This window comes from Bubalus bubalis, chromosome 16, assembly GCF_019923935.1.
Source record: "Bubalus bubalis isolate 160015118507 breed Murrah chromosome 16, NDDB_SH_1, whole genome shotgun sequence".
In the NCBI taxonomy this organism is placed as follows: Eukaryota; Metazoa; Chordata; class Mammalia; order Artiodactyla; family Bovidae; genus Bubalus; species Bubalus bubalis.
In genome coordinates this window covers 33937155-33956377 of record NC_059172.1, presented here as the reverse complement: position 1 = coordinate 33956377, position 19223 = coordinate 33937155, and the positions used below count along the sequence as shown (strand labels likewise).

At 42.4% G+C, this 19223-nt stretch overlaps 2 protein-coding genes and 1 pseudogene across 3 annotated transcripts; 1 reads left to right on the top strand and 2 right to left on the bottom strand.

The window, feature by feature from the left end:
- The first annotated feature begins 4910 nt into the window (after positions 1–4910).
- Positions 4911–5955, top strand: LOC112579327 (annotated as a pseudogene).
- Positions 5956–12886: 6931 nt separating this feature from the next.
- On the bottom strand, positions 12887–14190 carry LOC102405973 (RNA polymerase II subunit A C-terminal domain phosphatase SSU72-like). Its single transcript, XM_044928965.2, has 2 exons — positions 13522–14190; positions 12887–13422 (listed from the first exon to the last, which is right to left on the bottom strand). Exon 1 carries the CDS (start codon positions 14132–14134, stop codon positions 13658–13660), a length of 477 nt encoding a protein of 158 aa, XP_044784900.1. The 5' UTR covers positions 14135–14190; the 3' UTR covers positions 12887–13422; positions 13522–13657.
- A 2970-nt stretch (positions 14191–17160) lies between these two features.
- Positions 17161–18616, bottom strand: LOC112579442 (RNA polymerase II subunit A C-terminal domain phosphatase SSU72-like). 2 transcript variants are annotated; one of them, XM_044929428.2, is made up of 2 exons: positions 17875–18616; positions 17161–17797 (listed from the first exon to the last, which is right to left on the bottom strand). In XM_044929428.2, the coding sequence occupies exon 1, from the start codon at positions 18491–18493 to the stop codon at positions 17909–17911; it is 585 nt and encodes a 194-aa protein (XP_044785363.1). In that variant the 5' UTR covers positions 18494–18616; the 3' UTR covers positions 17161–17797; positions 17875–17908. The 2 variants fall into 2 exon arrangements, with proteins under 2 accessions (XP_044785363.1, XP_044785362.1); XM_044929427.2 differs by having other exon boundaries at positions 17161–17771.
- Positions 18617–19223: the final 607 nt, after the last annotated feature.

The following is a 19223-nucleotide window of genomic DNA, read 5'->3' as shown; positions in this document are numbered from 1 at the left end:
CCTTCCAAGGAGTAAGCGTCTTTTAATTTCATGGCTGCAGTCACCATCTGCAGTGATTTTGGAGCCCAAAAAGATAAAGTCTGACACTGTTGGCACTGTTTCCCCATCTATTTCCCATGAAGTGATGGGACCAGATGCCATGATCTACGTTTTCTGAATGTTGAGCTTTAAGCCACCTTTTTTCACTCTCCACTTTCACTTTCATCAAGAGGCTTTTTAGTTCCTCTTCACTTTCTGCCATAAGGGTGGTGTCATCTGCATATCTGAGGTTATTGATATTTCTCCTGGCAATCTTGATTCTAGCTTGTGCTTTTTCCAGTCCAGCGTTTCTCATGATGTACTCTGCATATAAGTTAAATAAGCAGGGTAACAATATACAGCCTTGATGTACTCCTTTTCCTATTTGGAACCAGTCCGTTGTTCTATGTCCAGTTCTAACTGTTGCTTCCTGACTTGCATACAGATTTCTAAAGAGGCAGGTCAGGTGGTCTGGTATTCCCATCTCTTTCAGAATTTTCCTCAGTTGATTGTGACCCACACAGTCAAAGGCTTTGGCATAGTCAATAAAGCAGAAGTATATGTTTTTCTGGAACTCTCTTGTTTTTTCCATGATCCAGTGGATGTTGGCAATTTGATCTCTGGTTCCTCTGCCTTTTCTAAAACCAGCTTGAACATCAGGAAGTTCATGGTTCACATATTGCTGAAGCCTGGCTTGGAGAATTTTGAGCATTACTTTACTAGCATGTGAGATGAGTGCAATTGTGTGGTAGTTTGAGCATTCTTTGGCATTGCCTTTCTTTGGGATTGGAATGAAAATGGACCTTTTCCAGTCCTGTGGCCACTGCTGAGTTTTCCAAATTTGCTGGCATATTGAGTGCAGCACTTTCACAGCATCATCTTTCAGGATTTGAAATAGCTCAACTGGAATTCCATCACCTCCATTAGCTTTGTTCGTAGTGATGCTTTCTAAGGCCCACTTGACTTCACATTGCAGGATATCTGGCTCGAGGTCAGTGATCATATCATTGTAATTATCTGGGTCGTGAAGATCTTTTTTGTACAGTTCTTCTGTGTATTCTTGCCACCTCTTCTTAATATCTTCTGCTTCTGTTAGGTCCATGCACTTTCTGTCCTTAATCGAGCCCATCTTTGCATGAAATGTTCCCTTGGTATCTCTAATTTTCTTGACGAGATCTCTAGTCTTTCCCATCCTATTGTTTTCCTCTATTTCTTTGCATTGATCACTGAAGAAGGCTTTCTTATCTCTCCTTGCTATTCTTTGGAACTCTGCATTCAGATGCTTGTATCTTTCCTTTTCTCCTTTGCTTTTCGCTTCTCTTCTTTTCACAGCTATTTGTAAGGCCTCCCCAGACAGCCATTTTGCTTGTTGGCATTTCTTTTACATGGGGATGGTCTTTATCCCTGTCTCCTGCACAATGTCACGAACCTCATTCCATAGTTCATCAGGCACTCTATCTATCAGATCTAGTCCCTTAAATCTATTTCTCACTTCCACTGTATAATCATAAGGGATTTGCTTTAGGTCATACCTGAATGGTGTAGTGGTTTTCCCTACTTTCTTCAATTTAAGTCTGAATTTGGCAATAAGGAGTTCATGGTCTGAGACACAGTCAGCTCCTGGTCTTGTTTTTGCTGACTGTATAGACCTTCTCCATTTTGGCTGCAAAGAACATAATCAATCTGATTTCGGTGTTGACCATCTGGTGATGTCCATGTGTAGAGTCTTCTCTTGTGTTGTTGGAAGAGGGTGTTTGCTATGACCAGTGCATTTTCTTGGCAAAACTTTATTAGTCTTTGCCCTGCTTCATTCCGTATTCCAAGGCCAAATTTGCCTGTTACTCCAGGTGTTTCTTGACTTCCTACTTTTGCATTCCAGTTTCCTATAATGAAAAGGACATCTTTTGGGGGTATTAGTTCTAAAAGGTCTTGTAGGTCTTCATAGAACCATTCAACTTCAGCTTCTTCAGCGTTACTGGTTGGGGCATAGACTTGGATTACTGTGATATTGAATGGTTTGCCTTGGAAACGAACAGAGATCATTCTGTCGTTTTTGAGATTGCATCCAAGTACTGCATTACGGACTCTTTTGTTGATCATGATGGCTACTCCATTTCTTCTGAGGGATTCCTGCCTGCAGTAGTAGACATGATGGTCATCTGAGTTAAATTCACCCATTCCAGTCCATTTGAGTTCACTGATTCCAAGAATGTCAACATTCACTCTTGCTATCTCTTGTTTGACCACTTCTAATTTCCCTTGAATCATGGACCTGACATTCCAGGTTCCTATGCAGTATTGCTCTTTACAGCATTAGACCTTGCTTCTATCACCAGTCACACCCACAACTGGGTATTGTTTTTGCTTTGGCTCCATCCCTTCATTCTTTTTGGAGTTATTTCTCCACTCATCTCCAGTAGCATATTGGGCACCTACTGACCTGGGGAGTTCCTCTTTAAGTATCCTATCATTTTGCCTTTTCATACTGGGGGAGTACATACACAGAAATTGGCAAGCACTGCAAATCAGGACTATTTATTCATTTACTTATTTATCTACATACTAGGTATATATATGTGTATTTGAGCTGGGTTACCAGCACACCACTGAACCACTGTCATAAATATGAGCTGTCCCAGTAGGATGGAAAGTGCTGTCTGGGAAAGGAGAGCGTAAAGAAGTGGGAACCATCATTAGCTCTCACTGTGCCAGGGATCCCTAAGTCCTTCCAGAGGAGGTTCTATGTTGGCCCAGATCCTCAGTGGTGTCAATATCTGAGGCATTAAAGAGAGTTATTCACGGCCACCCCGAACTGATCCTTCAGCACACCTACCTGATATTTGCCATTTGTTCGCTTTGTTAAACACTTTGAGAAGCTACACTTTGCCTTGATATGCTGAGGTCTAGAACTGCACAAAGGAAAAAGACAATTCCCAGACCACAGAAAATTTAAAATCAATAAGGGAAACACGGTCAGGTAATCAAATTTTCTCCTATTCCTGAGATACGTGTTTTGATGATTAGATCCCTTGTGAAATCAGAGGAAATAAATGACATATGGGGAGAAGACTTTCGCAAGCATATGGTTGACATAGTGGGCAGATGGTGAACAGTATCCTGAGTAGGGTCAGCTCTCTCGGGAACACAGCAGGCAGAAGCAAGTAAATTCTCCATGATACTGAAGCTCTCTGGATCCAGCCTGGGGGAACTGGCATGAGGCCGGTTTGGAGAAGTTGCTTTAGATTTGATTCAGTAAACAAATAGCTATCAGTACTCACAATGTACCCATAGACCACACCACAAACATTGAGCTCCTCAGCATCTCTCCTCTGGCTCCTAGAAGAAAAATTCCTCTTTACTCCCAAATATCCAGTGTCCATCATTATCTCTAAGATGGTCCTCATTGGCTCCTCTTTATAATGACTTAACGTTTACGTTGTTTCATTTTTATAACCTTTTCTTGCTACAAGCTTCTCAGCATATGGCACACACATTATCTCCCCGCCCCTCAATGGCATTTTCATGTCTATTTTGGTGTCTTCCATCTCCTTCAGGAGGATGGCCTTTCTCAGGGCACAATCTATTCTCAAAATGGCTGTTTGGTCACAGACTGACCTGACTTTGGCAGCTGACCACAGCAGGAACATCTTCACACACCTCTACTGGGTTTCTGTTCATGATTATATTTTTAGGACAACTTTAGTCATTACTTAGAAGGTAACAGGAATAAAAATAGGAGAGGAATTTCCCAATCTGTTAAATAAATTCAGAGGTGAGAAGTATCAATCCTGGAAGGGCAGAGAACACTCATTGTGACTTACTTTGTGCTGGATCTTCAGTTATTCCCTGTTAAAAATGCAGATCTTGAAAGTTGTTGATCAGTATACTTCATTATTTCATGGATTCCTGAATTTGCAACTCCCTGAGTTTTGCACCAAGGTCCTCTCATGAGAATGCAGATGGACGTGGGAGTCAACTTCAGTCATAGTGAGAGAGGGCATGGAAGATGTAAGCCCTTGAGTTTGGCCTTCATAGTATAAAAACACTCCTTTTACAAATAGCAATTTTGGATATTGATTCATGGGGGAAAGAGACCTCTGTCCACCAAACCACCTGTGTTTCTTCTAGAAACTGAAACAATTGAACCTTTCTTTCTTCCTCTCCAAGAGCTCTTAGAATTTGGGCCCACTGCTCCTCCTTCCATGTGACCTCACAACTCCTCTTTCTTATGCAGTACAATAGATAATGGGACTATATTATGAACTCCTCAGCCTTCAGCTGGCCTGGATACATGGTGCACAAGTGTTTTAGGTCATTACCAGAATTTTTTCACTGTTGCCTAGAAAGAAATTGACAAGGGACACATTAAATATTGATGAGGTTTCAAAAACACTTTGAAAACTCATGTTATACTATCCTACTCTTTATTCTGTAGTCAAAACAATAGGACATAGCTACCTGCTCAGGGAAAGCCTTTGTTCTGCTCCACCCCTAATTCCCTACCCATAGACACAAAACTATTTTCCTAGGTAAGTTAAAAAAAAAAAACAACTCATTCTTAAAACCAACACAAATACAGAGTAAATTATTCTTTCCATTTTGTTTGTGTATTCACTTAATTTTGGACAACAAGATGTTAATCATTACCATACTCATTTAATTTTCTCTACTGCTCTATGGGTCCATGTTGCTTGTGAAATTAAGGCTTCATTCAGAAAGCAAGTCATACCTTACTTATCTTTATATATCCAAAATTCCTGACATCATCAGAATGGAATGGGATGAAGTAAGAACCAAAATCAAATGAAAATTCGAAAGAAACGTTTGCATATGTTTTTTATTTTCCTCTGTCTCCATGAATAGGCATGAGATTCTGGAAGAACTTCCCAAGTATGAGGACCTTAAACCACACTGGTGCTAGCCACACAGTCTTCTGCTTGCTGGGCATCCCTGGCCTTGAAGACCACTACATGTGGATTTCCATCCCCTTTGTTATTTCCTATGCCTCTGCCTTGCTTGGAAACAGCCTGTTCCTCTTCATTATCCTCACCGAGCACAGCCTCCATGAACCCATGTACCTCTTCCTCTGCATGCTGTCCGGAGCAGACCTTGTCCTCTCCATGTGCAGAGTCCCTCAGGCCTTGGCGATCCTCTGGTTCCATGCTGGAGAGCTCTCCCTGGATCGCTGCATTTGTCAGGTATTCTTCCTCTCTTCCACTTTCATTTACGAGTCTGGGATCTTGCTGGTGATGGCATTGCAATATGCTACCCCCTGTGATACACCACTGTTCTGACACATACACTGATAGGGAAAATTCATATATCCATCTTCCTAAGAAGTTACTGTACAGTTTTTCCTGTAATATTTCTCCAGAAAAGACTGACTTATTATCAAAATAACATCCTCCCAAACACTGCTTGTAAGCACGTTGTCCTGGCAAACATTTCCTGCAACGATATCCAACAAAATGCTGGAGAAGGAAATGGCTATCCACTTCAGTATTCTGGCCTGGAGAATTCCATGGACTGTATAGTCCATGGTGTCGCGAAGAGTTGAACACATCTGAGCGACATTCACATAGAACATCTGATTTGATTTTTTGTCCTAATGTTAACCTTGGTCTTAGATGTTGTGCTAATCTTTGTTTCATATATGCCTATTCTCCGTGCTGTCCTCCACATCCCTTCCCAAGATGCTCCTCACAAACTCTCAACATATGTGGCTCCCATATCTGTATCATCATCCTCTTTTATGGACCTGGGATCTTCTCAGTTCTCACTCAGTGGTTTGGATACCACATTCCACTCAATATTTACATTCTTCTGGCCAATGTCTATATTCTCATTGCACCTACATTCAATCCCACGGTTTATGGGATTAAGACCAAGCAGATTCGGGACCTGGTAGTTCATTTGCTGTTTCCAAAGCAGATATGACTATAATAATGGAAACTACCCTTGTGCTTTCCTCAATAATGCTCATCATGCTTTAGGTTAGTTTTGTATCAAGACGTGGAAGGGTACAGTGGAAATACTAATCAAATAACTCTGTATCTTGTTGTCATAGGCCAATTTTATCAGGGATGGGTTTGTAAATGTTTCTTGCAATGTCTTTAATAACTCATTAGATATCACTGCCTTTGGGGTCTTAGTTCACTTTCTTATACATAGAATTCATAACTAGATTAGTTCACCTCCCTACTCTTGGCTGGAGGTTAGAATGTAATGCCCTGGAAACAGTGACCTTTCCTGGGTAATTGTTAAACTCTTATTTACTAGGGTATTCTATGCTTTCAATGGCTACACTTGTTTTATTCCTCTCATTCAGACATTTTCCTGCCATTTGCCCCTATATTGTAGCTTTCATTATACTTTTGCTTTTTAGACAATTATAAAATCCATATATATCTTAAAATTCATATGTATTCACTGTTAACATAATGTGAACATAAATAATGAGTGTATGTATCAGTAAACCTTTATCATTATAAAACATTAAACATAGCAAATGTTTACTAAATCTTTCATTTTATTTATATTATCAGCTATTTGGAAGAAAATATTCAACACAAGAGCAAATACAGTACAAACATGTAAGAGTACACTGAGCAAGCGTACGTAAAAAACACACTGATATATGTAGAGGTGTAGCTAACGTGGCAGAGTCAGAAAACCCTAAGCTCACCTGCTTCCATGGACAATCCCAAATTGCAACCATTTACAGAACAGCTATCAATGAAAATGACCCTAAGACCAGCAGAAAAGCATCTCCACAACTAAAGATGTAATGAAAGTACCACAAGATGCGTAGTGGTGTCCTGTGTCTCCTGCATTGCAGGAGGATTCTTTACCAATGAGCATCCAGAAAAGCCCAGGAGAAGGAGAGGGTAGGACAAATTGAGAGAGTAGCATTGACATATATGCACCCCCATTTGTAAAATAGATAGCTAGTGGGATGCTGCTGTATAACACAGGGAGGTCAGCGTGGTGCACTGTGATAACCTAGAAGAGTGGAACAGGGAGAAGGCAGGAGGGAGTCTTAAGAGGGAAGGGATATATGTATACTTATGGCTGATTCTGGAGAAGGCAATGGCACCCCACTCCAGCACTCTTGCCTGGAAAATCCCATGGATGGAGGAGCCCAGTGGGTGCAGTCCATGGGGTCGCTGAGTCGGACAAGACTCAGCGACTTCACTTTCAGTTTTCACTTTCTTGCATTGGAGAAGGAAATGGCAACCCACTCCAGTGTTCTTGCCTGGAGAATCCCAGGGACGGGGGAGCCTCGTGGGGTGCCATCTATGGGGTCACACAGAGTCGGACACAACTGAAGCGACTTAGCAGCAACAGCAGCAGCATGGCTGATTCACATTGTCTTATGGCAGAAACCAAAAAAACATTGTAAAGCAATTATCCTCCAATTAAAAATATATTTTTTTAAAAAGGTCTCTCTATTTTTCTGCATTTTCTCTCTCTTCTCCAGTTGGATAACTCTGTTGAAAGATCTATGGTCTATTTTTGCAAGTGGGGGCACCTTGGTCCAGGGGTAATGCATTTGTAGTTTTGTCTTGTGTGGAAAGATTCCCTTTGTACAGGCTATACTATTTTTCATGACTCCCAGCAATATTTGAGAGTAACTTAGTCCTCACAATGATGCCTGCAGACTATATTGTCAAGCTTTCAGACATTTTCAATTGGATAGTGTTTCCAATAAGGCTGACTATCTGCACAGATGCATACCATAATCCTTCCCTACCCAACCCCTCCACTGTCTACACAAGCCAATTCCTCCTTCATGAGGTGCGATCTGTTCCCCACTCCCTTGCACCTGTGATCACCTCATGACTTTCTTTGGCCAGTGGAGTAATGTGGAAGTATTATATCATCTGTCCTGTGGATTTAGAGTGAAGTGAAGCAGGAACAACAGTCATAAGGGGGATATAAAATCAAGAAACAACAGGTAGGGGTAGGGATTTGGGAAATGAGGGATTTTAAATAAATTGATTTAAATAAATTGATTATGAATGAAGTTACTGACACTTATATTGTTAGGCTGTTGGCTCTTGGAATATAAAGTATTTCTGTCATTTGGGGATTTTTTTTAATTGTTATTGTAAATACACACACAAATACATAAAACAAAACAAATGCACAGCCTAACAAATTCTTGTAAGGCAAATATCACCCAGATCATGAAATACAACTTGCTCTGACATACCCACAGTCATGTCCACATGCCCCGTCAGAGTCCCAAAGCTATCACTGGCATACTTAACATATCTAATTACATGTACATTCATGTCTTTCAACAATTTGCATTCAAATGCTGCCATTTCACCTACAACAACCGTCTGAATATTTAATTTGCCTATGTGTCTTAACTGGAATTATGTTTGTCTAGTCAAGAAACCACTGTATGTCCAGTAGCACATCTAAATCTTTATTTTTCCATTCCTCACACTTACAAACATATTATTGTTAGTTAGCATTAAAAATGACAAATTTCCCCTCCCTTTAGAAAAACCACCAACACCAATGATGTTAATACCACCTGGAAACTATTCTTTCACCGTATTTAACAATAATGGCACCCAGCTCCAGTACTCTTGCCTGAAAAATCCCATGGATGGAAGAGCCTAGTGTGCTATAGTCCATAGGGTCACGACTGAGCAACTTGACTTTCACTTTTCACTTTCATGGATTGGAGAAGGAAATGGCAACCCACTCCAGTGTTCTTGCCTGGAGAATCCCAGGGAGGGCGGAGCCTGGTAGGTTGCCATCTATGGGGTCGCATAGAGTCAGACACGACTGAAGTGACAGCAGCAGCAGTTCTAATCCCAGCCCCCCAGTTCCGGGTTTTTTTTTTTTTTTAATTTTATTTTATTTTTAAACTTTACATAACTGTATTAGTTTTGCCAAATATCAAAATGAATCCGCCACAGGTGTACATGTGTTCCCCATCCTGAACCCTCCTCCCTCCTCCCTCCCCATTCCATCCCTCTGGGTCGTCCCAGTGCACCAGCCCCAAGCATCCAGTATCGTGCATCGAACCTGGACTGGCAACTCGTTTCATACATGATATTTTACATGTTTCAATGCCATTCTCCCAAATCTTCCCACCCTCTCCCTCTAAAGAGACACTGATGTATAGAACAGTTTTTTGTTTTTTTTTTTTAAAGGAGTGCCAGGAGACCTGCAGAGAACTTAGCAGCGCTCTGGTCCAATCTGTGGCCGACTTTGGTGGATCTGAAGCTGAAAAGACATTGCCATAGTGAGGAGCATCCTAAGAGGCTGGTAAAAGGACCATCCAATGATGAAGATCAGGACTCAGCATCCTGGAACTGCAATCACCTTGAGGAAGTTTGGAAAATACTTTTGGAATGCTGCCGGCAGTTCATGAGTGTATGCATGCTAAGTCACTTCAGTCACGTCTGACTCTGTGCAATGCTATGGACTGTAGTCTGCCAGACTCCTCTGTCCATGGGATTCTCCAGGCAAGAACAGTGGAGTGGGTTGCTATGCCCTTATCCAACCAGCAGTTCATAGTCCTGGACAAATTCTGTAGTAATATCCACCGCTCCATGTAAATGATCTCTGCATTCTCATCACCCTCTCTAATCTGTCTCCAACTCTCCACACAAGGAAGCCCCAGGTGCTGCGCATTTCAGGAGGAAACATGAGCCCAGGCAGCCTCCCAGCAAACTTTTACTCACCTTCAGTTCTCATTCACAGAAACTCCAGCAACTAAAAGTTCACCCACTCAATGCCCACAGTGTTCAGGGTTTTGACAACTTCCTCATCTGCATTTTTCTAACTCTACAAGAGACACCAGCTTCTATAGTTCCACAAGAAATCTACCACTAGATCAAAATGTGAAACACTAAATTCACCAACCTTAAAGTTCTAACTCCCCAAACATTTTTATATTTTTATGACCTTTAAGGCGAATTAGACAAACCACATTCCACAATATACTTTATCTCCCATCACATTTGTTTTAATTTATTCACAGACATATTGGATGTTTTTAAGTAAATTAAAAATATATATATATATTGGTCTATAGTTGATTTAGAATGTTATGTTAGTTTCTACTGTACAAGAACTAGTGAATCAGTTATACACACACTTATATATATCCCCTCTTTTCAACCTTTTTTATCCATATATATCTATATAGGTCACTACAAAGTGGAGAAGAGTCCCTTGTGCTATAGAAAAGGTCCTTGAGCATGTGCATGCCCCGTCGCTCAGTCATATTGGACTCTTTGCAAACCCATGGACTGTATCCCACTAGGCTCCTCTGTCCATGGGATTCTCCAGGCAAGAATACTGGAGTGGGTTGCCATGCCTGCTTCCGGGGACTTCCAGACCCAAGGATCAAACCTGAATCTCTTATGTCTCCTGCATTGGCAACTGGGTTCTTCACCACTAGCACCACCTGGGAAGCCCAGAAAAGGTCCTTATTAGTTATCTATTTCATATACACTTTATATTTTGTAATTAATCACTGTATCTTTCCATTGCAGTACCTGCAGCATTTTACTCCTCTGTCATTTTTGCCATCCCTTGCCCACCGGATAGGAACTCAACTAGCATGAAGAAAGAACTTATTAGGAAAGAAAACTTTTTCTCCATGGAATTCACATGGATTGAATAATAAGAAACCAGAGGGCTCACTTTGTAAGATCCCTGTGCTACCACAAACAAGACAACACTTTTTCTATAATTCAGAGGGTTTTATTTCATTTTACTTAATGTCATGAGCTATTTACTTGAAAAAATCATGCTGGGATCTTAGTAAATGCCACCCATAATCTTAGCTGTTTCTCTTAAGATTGGCATTAGTAAAAGACATAAAATTTTTTTTAAGTTTAAAATATCGTATTGGAAAAAAAAGACATACAATCTAAATATAAATATATTTCTAAGTAAAAACAATTCACTAGAATGACATCTCAATAAAAATTTATGTATTTATATAAAACTACAAAAGAGCAAAAAGGATATTGTTTTAAAATGATGAAATAGACAAGTTTCTCTCCTGATTATACTGAACAAGCACTTCCAGCATTCCATTATAAGCCTTCATTAGTTGATCTGAAAAGCAGAGTCCTTCAGGTTCACTTCCTTGCAGAGCCATGTGAGCACTGAACTGTTCCCTCCAAGTCAAGTCCCCACAGCATCATCCCTCACTCTGGAAGGTTTTTGATGGCTCCTGGTGATTCAAGTTCCATTATCCATATAATGCTTTTCTCCTGCATTTCCATGCTTGGGTGGGGTGCACCTGAAAAAAATCATAAGGATGGCTTTGAGCAAAAAGGGCTATGAGATCCTTGCACAGCAAATACTGCCTAGCCCAATGTCCAGGCACAGGTTCTTACTGACTAAGAAGCTGAAACCAGACAAGATCTTCAGTAGAAGCAGATCATGTGCAGAAAGCTCTTGCCTGTTTTCCACTGGGCTGTCAGGAGCACCTCAACCAGAGGGTCTTCCAGGTAGTCCACCTGCTGGAGGCATTTGCAGAGCTCACAGATGATAAGACCCAAAGGTGGCATCCTCGGGGTCATCATCCATATGTCAATAAGAGGGTTCCTATTCTCTTGACAATTCTTTATGTGAAGTCACTAGAACAGGTCCCATTCACAGGGAACCCAACCAGCACAAAAATCACCCATTCAATACCAAAGATATTCAGTGTTGTTACATTTGCCCAACTGCTTTTGTCTACACCCTCCCCCAAGACAGCAACTTCCCAAGATCCATCCAGATCTCTGCACTACATCTAAATCTGAAGCAAGACACGCATCAAATTTCAACTGTCAACCCTCCAATCTTAATTATTTTTGCAGCTCTAAGGACTCTTAGACAAACCATGTCCCACCATCCATTTCATCCAGTTCCATTCCCTTTAACTTTTCCATGGACACTTTCTATGTTGAGTTTCATCACTGGAGTCACTCCTTCAGAACACCAGCCCCACTTTTACATGCTTTATCATATTTGCCTCCTCCATTCCTCTACAAACAGGAAATCAACCGAAAATATTTTCTCAATTCCTTCCAGTGAATGTTCTGACAAAAGTAAGATCTCCTGGACAGATCATTTCTCTCTCTTATAAAGGGTCCCCAACATTCCCTATTTCCATTTTGTGTTCCCATCACTGGACATGATCATCTCAACACACCATCGGATCCTTTTCCCATTCCTGCCCTACCTGCCTCAACATCAGATGAAAGACTGACCCTGAAGCTCATTGAATCTACCCAGAAAGAAACCCTCACCTCCCTACCGCCAACACTGCCCCATGTGGATAAGTACACCCTGTCACCGGTGTGGAAAGACAGAAAATTGACATTGCTTCTAAATTCTTCCCTCTCCCTCTCCTCTTCAGCATGTTCCATCCTTCAACTCCACCATCTTCCTATGATCCCATAGCTTGTCCCCCTGTCCAGAGCGTCCACCTTACTGCTCAATCCACACTTCTCCTGGGGAAATCCTCTACTAGCTCATCCCATGCCTCCTGGTACACCCTTGGTCCATCCTGCCTTTGCTCTGTAAATAAAGTCCACATCAACCTTCTGACATAGCAAGATACCTCATTCAACCAGGCCAACTCCCCCTTCCTTTAATTTCTGCTGTAAGTTACATATGCCTAGGTGTCATTGCTGGTCAGACCCAAGATGATTCACTTCCCTACACATAGAATCCACGTTTAGAGGAGTTCAATACTCAATGAACCTTTTATGCATGAAGAAAATCCGCTTGAGGATAGAGCGCTTTACTCTGTGGAATTCATTCAGCTTCAACAGTAAGAAACCAAGGTGTTCCTTTTGCAAGATCCAACCCCTACCAAAAATTAGGAGATTCATTTTCTATGAACTAGAAGCTTTTATTTCATTTCATGAATATTGAATTGAACAGATCGTGCTCACATTTCAGCAATCAATGCCTATTATTATCAAACCTGAGTTTCTATGAAACTAGCAGTTACCAAAATATATACAAAATAAAATTATATTTTTAAAGTTCAAACATTAAATATAATCCTATCTCACTAAAAAGAAAAATTCATTTATACTGATGCACAATACAAAAATGACAAAAGGAAATTGTATTAAAATGAAGTAAAAACAAATGATGGAATGGAAATGGTGTGGGGTTTGTTTGTTCTTCTCCCCTGAATGTCCTTCAGCACATCATTTGTCCACTGTAAATCTTGGTCTCTTGATGTCTCTAGGTTAACTTCCTCGCAGAGCCCTGTGAGCCCTGAAGTGTTCACCTTCCAGGTCAAGAATCCATACCATCAACCCCCACCATAGAAGGGTCTGGATGCCACCAGTGCATTCATGTTACTTTGGCAGAAAAAGATTTCCTTCTCCACTTCCTTCCCAGGCTGGAGTGTACCTGGACAAAGTCATGTAGATGGCTTTTAGCAGAAAGGCCTTGGAAGCCGCTTCTGACAGAAAATACCACCTAGCCCAATGTCCAGACACAAGTGCTTACCAAGAGGAGCTGCAAGCAGACAAGATCCTCAGTAGAAGCAGACCGTGTGCAGAAAGCTCTTGCCAGTTTTCCGCTCGGCTGCCAGGAGCACCTCGACCAGAGAGTCCTCCAGGTTGTCTGCCTGCTGGAGGTGTTGTCAGAGCTCACAGATGATGAAAGACCCAAGCGTGGCGTCCTCCGCGTTGTCGGCCATGTCCACGTTGATCACGTGCACAGGCTGGAAGGTCTCCTGCTCTCGGACCAACAGCTCCTCCACCACCTTGTCGTAGACGCTCTCCTCACAGGTGAAGATGACGTCAAAGCGATCTCGGCACTCTTGAAATCTTTCCGGGCGAGGCTTGATTCTCTCGTTTCTTCCCAAGATGTGTAAGATGCCGTTGCTGTTATAGCGTTGTCGGTCTTTGCGCACAAGGTCCTTGCGCATCTCCTCATAGGTGGTGGAGAAATCATAAACCACGGGGAGGTTGCGTGCCCTTCCTGGGAGCCTGACTCGAGACCCAGCTCCGAAGGACCTGACTCGGAATCCTTTCCTCCTGAGGATGCGGTGGGCCTCCATGCTCCTGTTCATGTTGCTCATGCAGACCACAGCCACACTGAGCGGATACGAGGGCATGGTGGCGGCTACTTGGGACTCCAGCCAGATGCCTGGACTTCAGAGGCTGAGGGAACTCTGAAGGCCAGGGGATGACCAACTGGGTCCAGCTCTTCCAAGGAGTGTTAGCCTCAAAGAAGAAAGAAGGCATTTATATGGAGGCACTTGTCCTCAGTGGGAGGAGAGATCTTGATTGATGATTGGCTTAACTATTGACTGATTGGATTTGAACGGTGGGCTGGGAGCAGAGAACCTAGTGCTGTTTTCAGAACAATCCCAGTGATGCAATCACTCAACCTCAATGGGTGCCCACCCAACCCCCACCCCCATCCTGAGCATTTTTCCATCTCCAGTTAACTCCATCTGTGCCTGTGTGTATGGGGCTAGACTTGGTATCAGGCAAAACAACTACTCACTGGCTTCTCACCAGCCTTCCAAAGAGCTGAAGACATGCATGTGGAAAAGGCCTTTGAAGTTCCTGAGCCTCCTAATCCAATGATGCAAAGGATCACAGTGTTTGTTCCCCAGATTTTCATGTTAGAGTTGATACTCCAGTACAGCAGTTGTGCTAAATCCTAGGAAGGCATTCATGGTTCTTCCTATCAGTCAAGAAAAGCATGCACCAATGTCAAAAGCAACCTCTGCAAAATATGACTGCCATTTGATAGGGTTTCACAAGTTGCAATAACACCTCATTTTCTCCTTTCTCTTTCCTTCAACTCATCAGAATTCTGGAGCAAACAGAGCAGATCCTCCTCCCTTATCTTGTCTCCAAATGCAGCTCAGTCTGAGCACTCCATACTCAAAATAGAAGCCTTTTCATTGCTTTTCTCCATTTGCATAGCTGATGAAGCAACTCTACAGATATTAAACTTGGGGTCAGGACATTGACCACTAAGGAGACTTAATGCTGTCACTTCAAAATGGCGAGGGCAAAGATCTCTTCATAGAGCCACAGACTGAATGTTCTGTCCATTGTAGTGATTCTCCAAGTGCAAAGAGTCCTACATCAGTAAACAGCCCAAGTCTACTCAAAGTGTGACCCCCAGAGCATCAGCATGAACTGAAGGGGAGCTTGTTTAACCTTGGGAATTGGACTCCCAGACCACTGAATTGGATTGCAGGGACATGCACTAAAGATTGGGAGCAAGTTGATTAGTAACAGAGATTTCAGAAACTTGACTGGACCTCGGAAGTCCCTGAGAAGCATTGCCTCTAGATGGGGGGTTGAATATTCTGAAGAGAAAAGCCAGATTAGAGAAAAGGCCAGGCATACCTGAAAAGGTAGTCAGCTCTCAAATATGATGTGAAAATGTTTTTTAATAGTCACTTCCTGAGACCTAACTCATCCTGCCTGGAAAAACAGAGAGAGAGAGAAGAAAGATCTCAGAGCCTGAACTACATTCATGATACTACAGGAGGAAGTTATTTCATCATGGTCCTTTCTCTTCATAGGATGGCTCTAGGGTCACACAGTGGCGAAAACCTCTACTTCTGATCTGCTTTGTGTGCTCCTGAATTTCTCTCTGAGACTCAGGGTGGGGACAGGGGGTTCTTGTTCAGCGTGCCAGCACTGTGGCAGCCAGCAGTTGAGCTCTTAGTGCTAGAGCAGTGCTCCTGTGTCATTCCATAAGCCTTCCTGATGTCTGCAGTGCTGGTAGAGGAGACCTTACAGGGCACGGTTTCTTTCACTTTCTGCCAATTCTGAGCGCTATTTGACTGGACACTGTCCCTGTTTTTTTCACCTTGAGGTAACCTTGAATATGTTTTCATTTATATGAAGATTGATTTTTTTCTCTTTTTTTAATTTTATTTTATTTGTAAACTTTACAATATTGTACTAGTTTTGCCAAATATCAAAATGAATCCGCCACAGGTATACCTGTGTTCCCCATCCTGAACCCTCCTCCCTCCTCCCTCCCCATACCCTCCCTCTGCGTCGTCCCAGTGCACCAGCCCCAAGCATCCAGTATCGTGCATCAAACCTGAACTGGCAACTCATTTCATACATGATATTATACATGTTTCAATGCCCTTCTCTCAAATCTCCCCACCCTCTCCCTCTCCCACAGAGTCCATAAGACTGATCTATACATCAGTGTCTCTTTTGCTGTCTCGTACACAGGGTTATTGTTACCATCTTTCTAAATTCCATATATATGCGTTAGTATACTGTATTGGTGTTCTTCTTTCTGGCTTACTTCACTCTGTATAATAGGCTCCAGTTTCATTCACCTCATTAGACCTGATTCAAATGTATTCTTTTTAATGGCTGAGTAATACTCCGTATGTACCACTGCTTTCTTATCCATTCATCTGCTGATGGAAATCTAGGTTGCTTCCATAACCTGGCTATTATAAACAGTGTTGGGATGAACATTGGGGTACACGTGCCTCTTTCAATTCTGGTTTCTTCTGTGTGTATGCACAGCAGTGGGATTGCTGGATCATAAGGCAGTTCTATTTCAAGTTTTTTTTTAAGGAATCTCCACACTGTGCTCCATAGTGGCTGTACTAGTTTGCATTCCCACCAACAGTGTAAGAGGGTTCCCTTTTATCCATACCCTCTCCAGCATTTATTGCTTGTAGACTTATGGATAGCAGCCATTCTGACTGCTATGGTACCTCATTGCAAATGGTGAAATGGTACCTCATTGTGGTTTTGATTTGCATTTCTCTGATAAGGAGTGATATTGAGCATCTTTTCATGTGTTTGTTAGCCATCTGTATGTCTTCTTTGGAGAAATGTCTATTTAGTTCCTTGGCCCATTTTTTGATTGGGTCGTTTATTTTTCTGGAATTGAGCTGCAGGAGTTGCTTGTATATTTTTGAGATTAGTTGTTTGTCAGTTGCTTCATTTGCTATTATTTTCTCCCATTCTGAAGGCTGTCTTTGCACCTTGCTTAGAGTTTCCTTTGTTGTGCAGAAGCTTTTAAGTTTAATTAGGTCCCATTTGCTTATTTTTGTTTTTATTTCCAATATTCTGGGAAATGGGTCATAGAGGATACATTTTCTTAAATTAAAGAGTATTATTTTGATTTATTTCATTTTGTTTTATTTAAACAAGCTACATACTTCAACAGATAGGGCTTGGATTTTAGTAATAAATGTGACCACGGACTACACCAATTTATAATCTTATTTCATAAATGAGCTATTTGATTAAAAAAATCATGCTTGGATTTTCCCCAAAAAAGCTACACATGATCTACACTGAGTTTCTAATAAAGCAGGCATTCGTCAAAGACATACAATCTAAATGCAAAAATATTTCCAATTCAATATAATTTCCACTCAATGTATCCCATCCCACTTAAGAAAAAACAATCTGTCCTATCAACACACCATGCTGAAAGGACAAAAGGAAATTAGTATCCATATAGATCAATAAAATAGACACTGTTCCTTTTTCTCAGAATATCCTTCACTGCATTGCTTGTCCCAGGCTCTGTGATCAGCCTTGATAGTCCATCCAGTAAAGAGAGTCCTCGAGATTAACCTCCTTGCAGAACCATGTGAGCACTGAGTTCTTCCTTCAAGGTCCAGTTCCACACCATTGTTCCCCACATTGGAAGTGTTGGCATGTCTATGGGTGTTCCATGTTCCCCGTGCCATGTGATGCTCTCCTCCTCCACCTCCTTCACTGGGTGGGGTGTACCTGACAACAGATCATACAGAGATGGCCTTTAGCAGAAACGGCTTTGAAGAAGCCTCTCCCAGACGATACCCAGCAGCTCAAGAGTCCAGGCATGGGTTCTTAACGACAAAGGAGCTGAAACCAGCCAAGATGCTTCCTCAGTAGAAGCAGACCGTGTGCAGAAAGCTCCTTCCTGTTTTCTCCTTCGCTGCCTGGAGCAGCTCGGCCAGACGACTTTGCATGTCGTCTGCCTGCTGGAGACCCTGGCAGAGCTCACAGATGATCGAGGCTCCAAAGCTGGCTGCCTCCAGGGTGTCGTCTATGTCCACGTTGACGACCGGTACAGGCTGCCAGGTCTCCTGATCCCTGGCGCACAGGTCGGCCACCACTCGGTTATAGGCCCTCTGCCCACAGGTGAAGATGATATCAAAGGGATCTGGGCACTCTTGAAACCTTTCTGGGCCAGGCTTGATTCTCTCATTTCTTTTCAGGATGTGTAAGACTCCATTCCTTTTGTAGCGCTTTTGGTCTTTAGAGGAGAGGTCGCTGTGCATCTTCTTGTAGGACGTGGAGAAGTCGTAGAGCACGGGTGGCTTGTGTGCCCCTCCTGGGAGCCTCACGTGGGATCCGGCTCCAAAAGACCTGACATGGAACCCATTCTTGCTGAGGACACGATGGGCTTCCATGCTCCTGTTGACATTGCTCATGCAGACCACGGCCACCCTGAGTGGGGAGGAGGGCATGGCTGCAGCCTCTTGGGACTCCAGATGGACAGGAGGACTTCAGGGTCTGAGGGGGACTCTGAAGGCCAGGGAGATGACCGGCTGGGTCCACTTTTGAAATGAGCATTTGAATCAGAGAAGAGAGAAGGCCCTTATATGGAGGCATGGGCCCAAGGTGGGCGGAGACCTCTTGACTGGTGATTGGCTTATCTCTTGAGTGATTGGATTTAGACAGTGGACCCAATGGGGTGACCAGAACAACCCGGTGATCCAATCACCCAATTCAACTGCCAGGAGGTGCTCATTCGGCTCCCTTGCCACCCTGGAGTCCTTTGCCAGGTACAGTTAACCCTGTACGTGCCTGTGTGTATGAGGCTAAGATTGGCAATTCAATCACCTGAAAGTCTGCTCTCTACCCTGGTCTCCTCCCGTGTGGGAGTGTTTTATAGTCTCCGCCTCATCCTCTGGGTCACATTTGCAAGGGGCTACTAAGCATATTAGACTTATCCAGACTACTTTCAAGTTTGTCATCATTCTCTCTAGTGACCTGAGAACATGCATGTGGAAAGTATGTTTGAAGTTTTCAAACTTACAGTTAATTCATTATACATAGAATTGCAGTAGTTTTTTCATATTTATTTCCCTCAGTTGATAATCTAGAATTGTAATTTTGTTAAATTACAGGGGAAACAGATAATTTTGCCCATAAATAATAAGATTCACCAGTGTACAAAGCAACTGTTTGGAAAAC

Excerpts from the sequence above, each read along its gene's own strand:
- LOC112579442 (XM_044929428.2), bottom strand. The coding sequence starts at position 18,493 with ATGCCCTCCTCCCCACTCAGGGTGGCCGTGGTCTGCATGAGCAATGTC.
- LOC102405973 (XM_044928965.2), bottom strand. The coding sequence starts at position 14,134 with ATGCCCTCGTATCCGCTCAGTGTGGCTGTGGTCTGCATGAGCAACATG.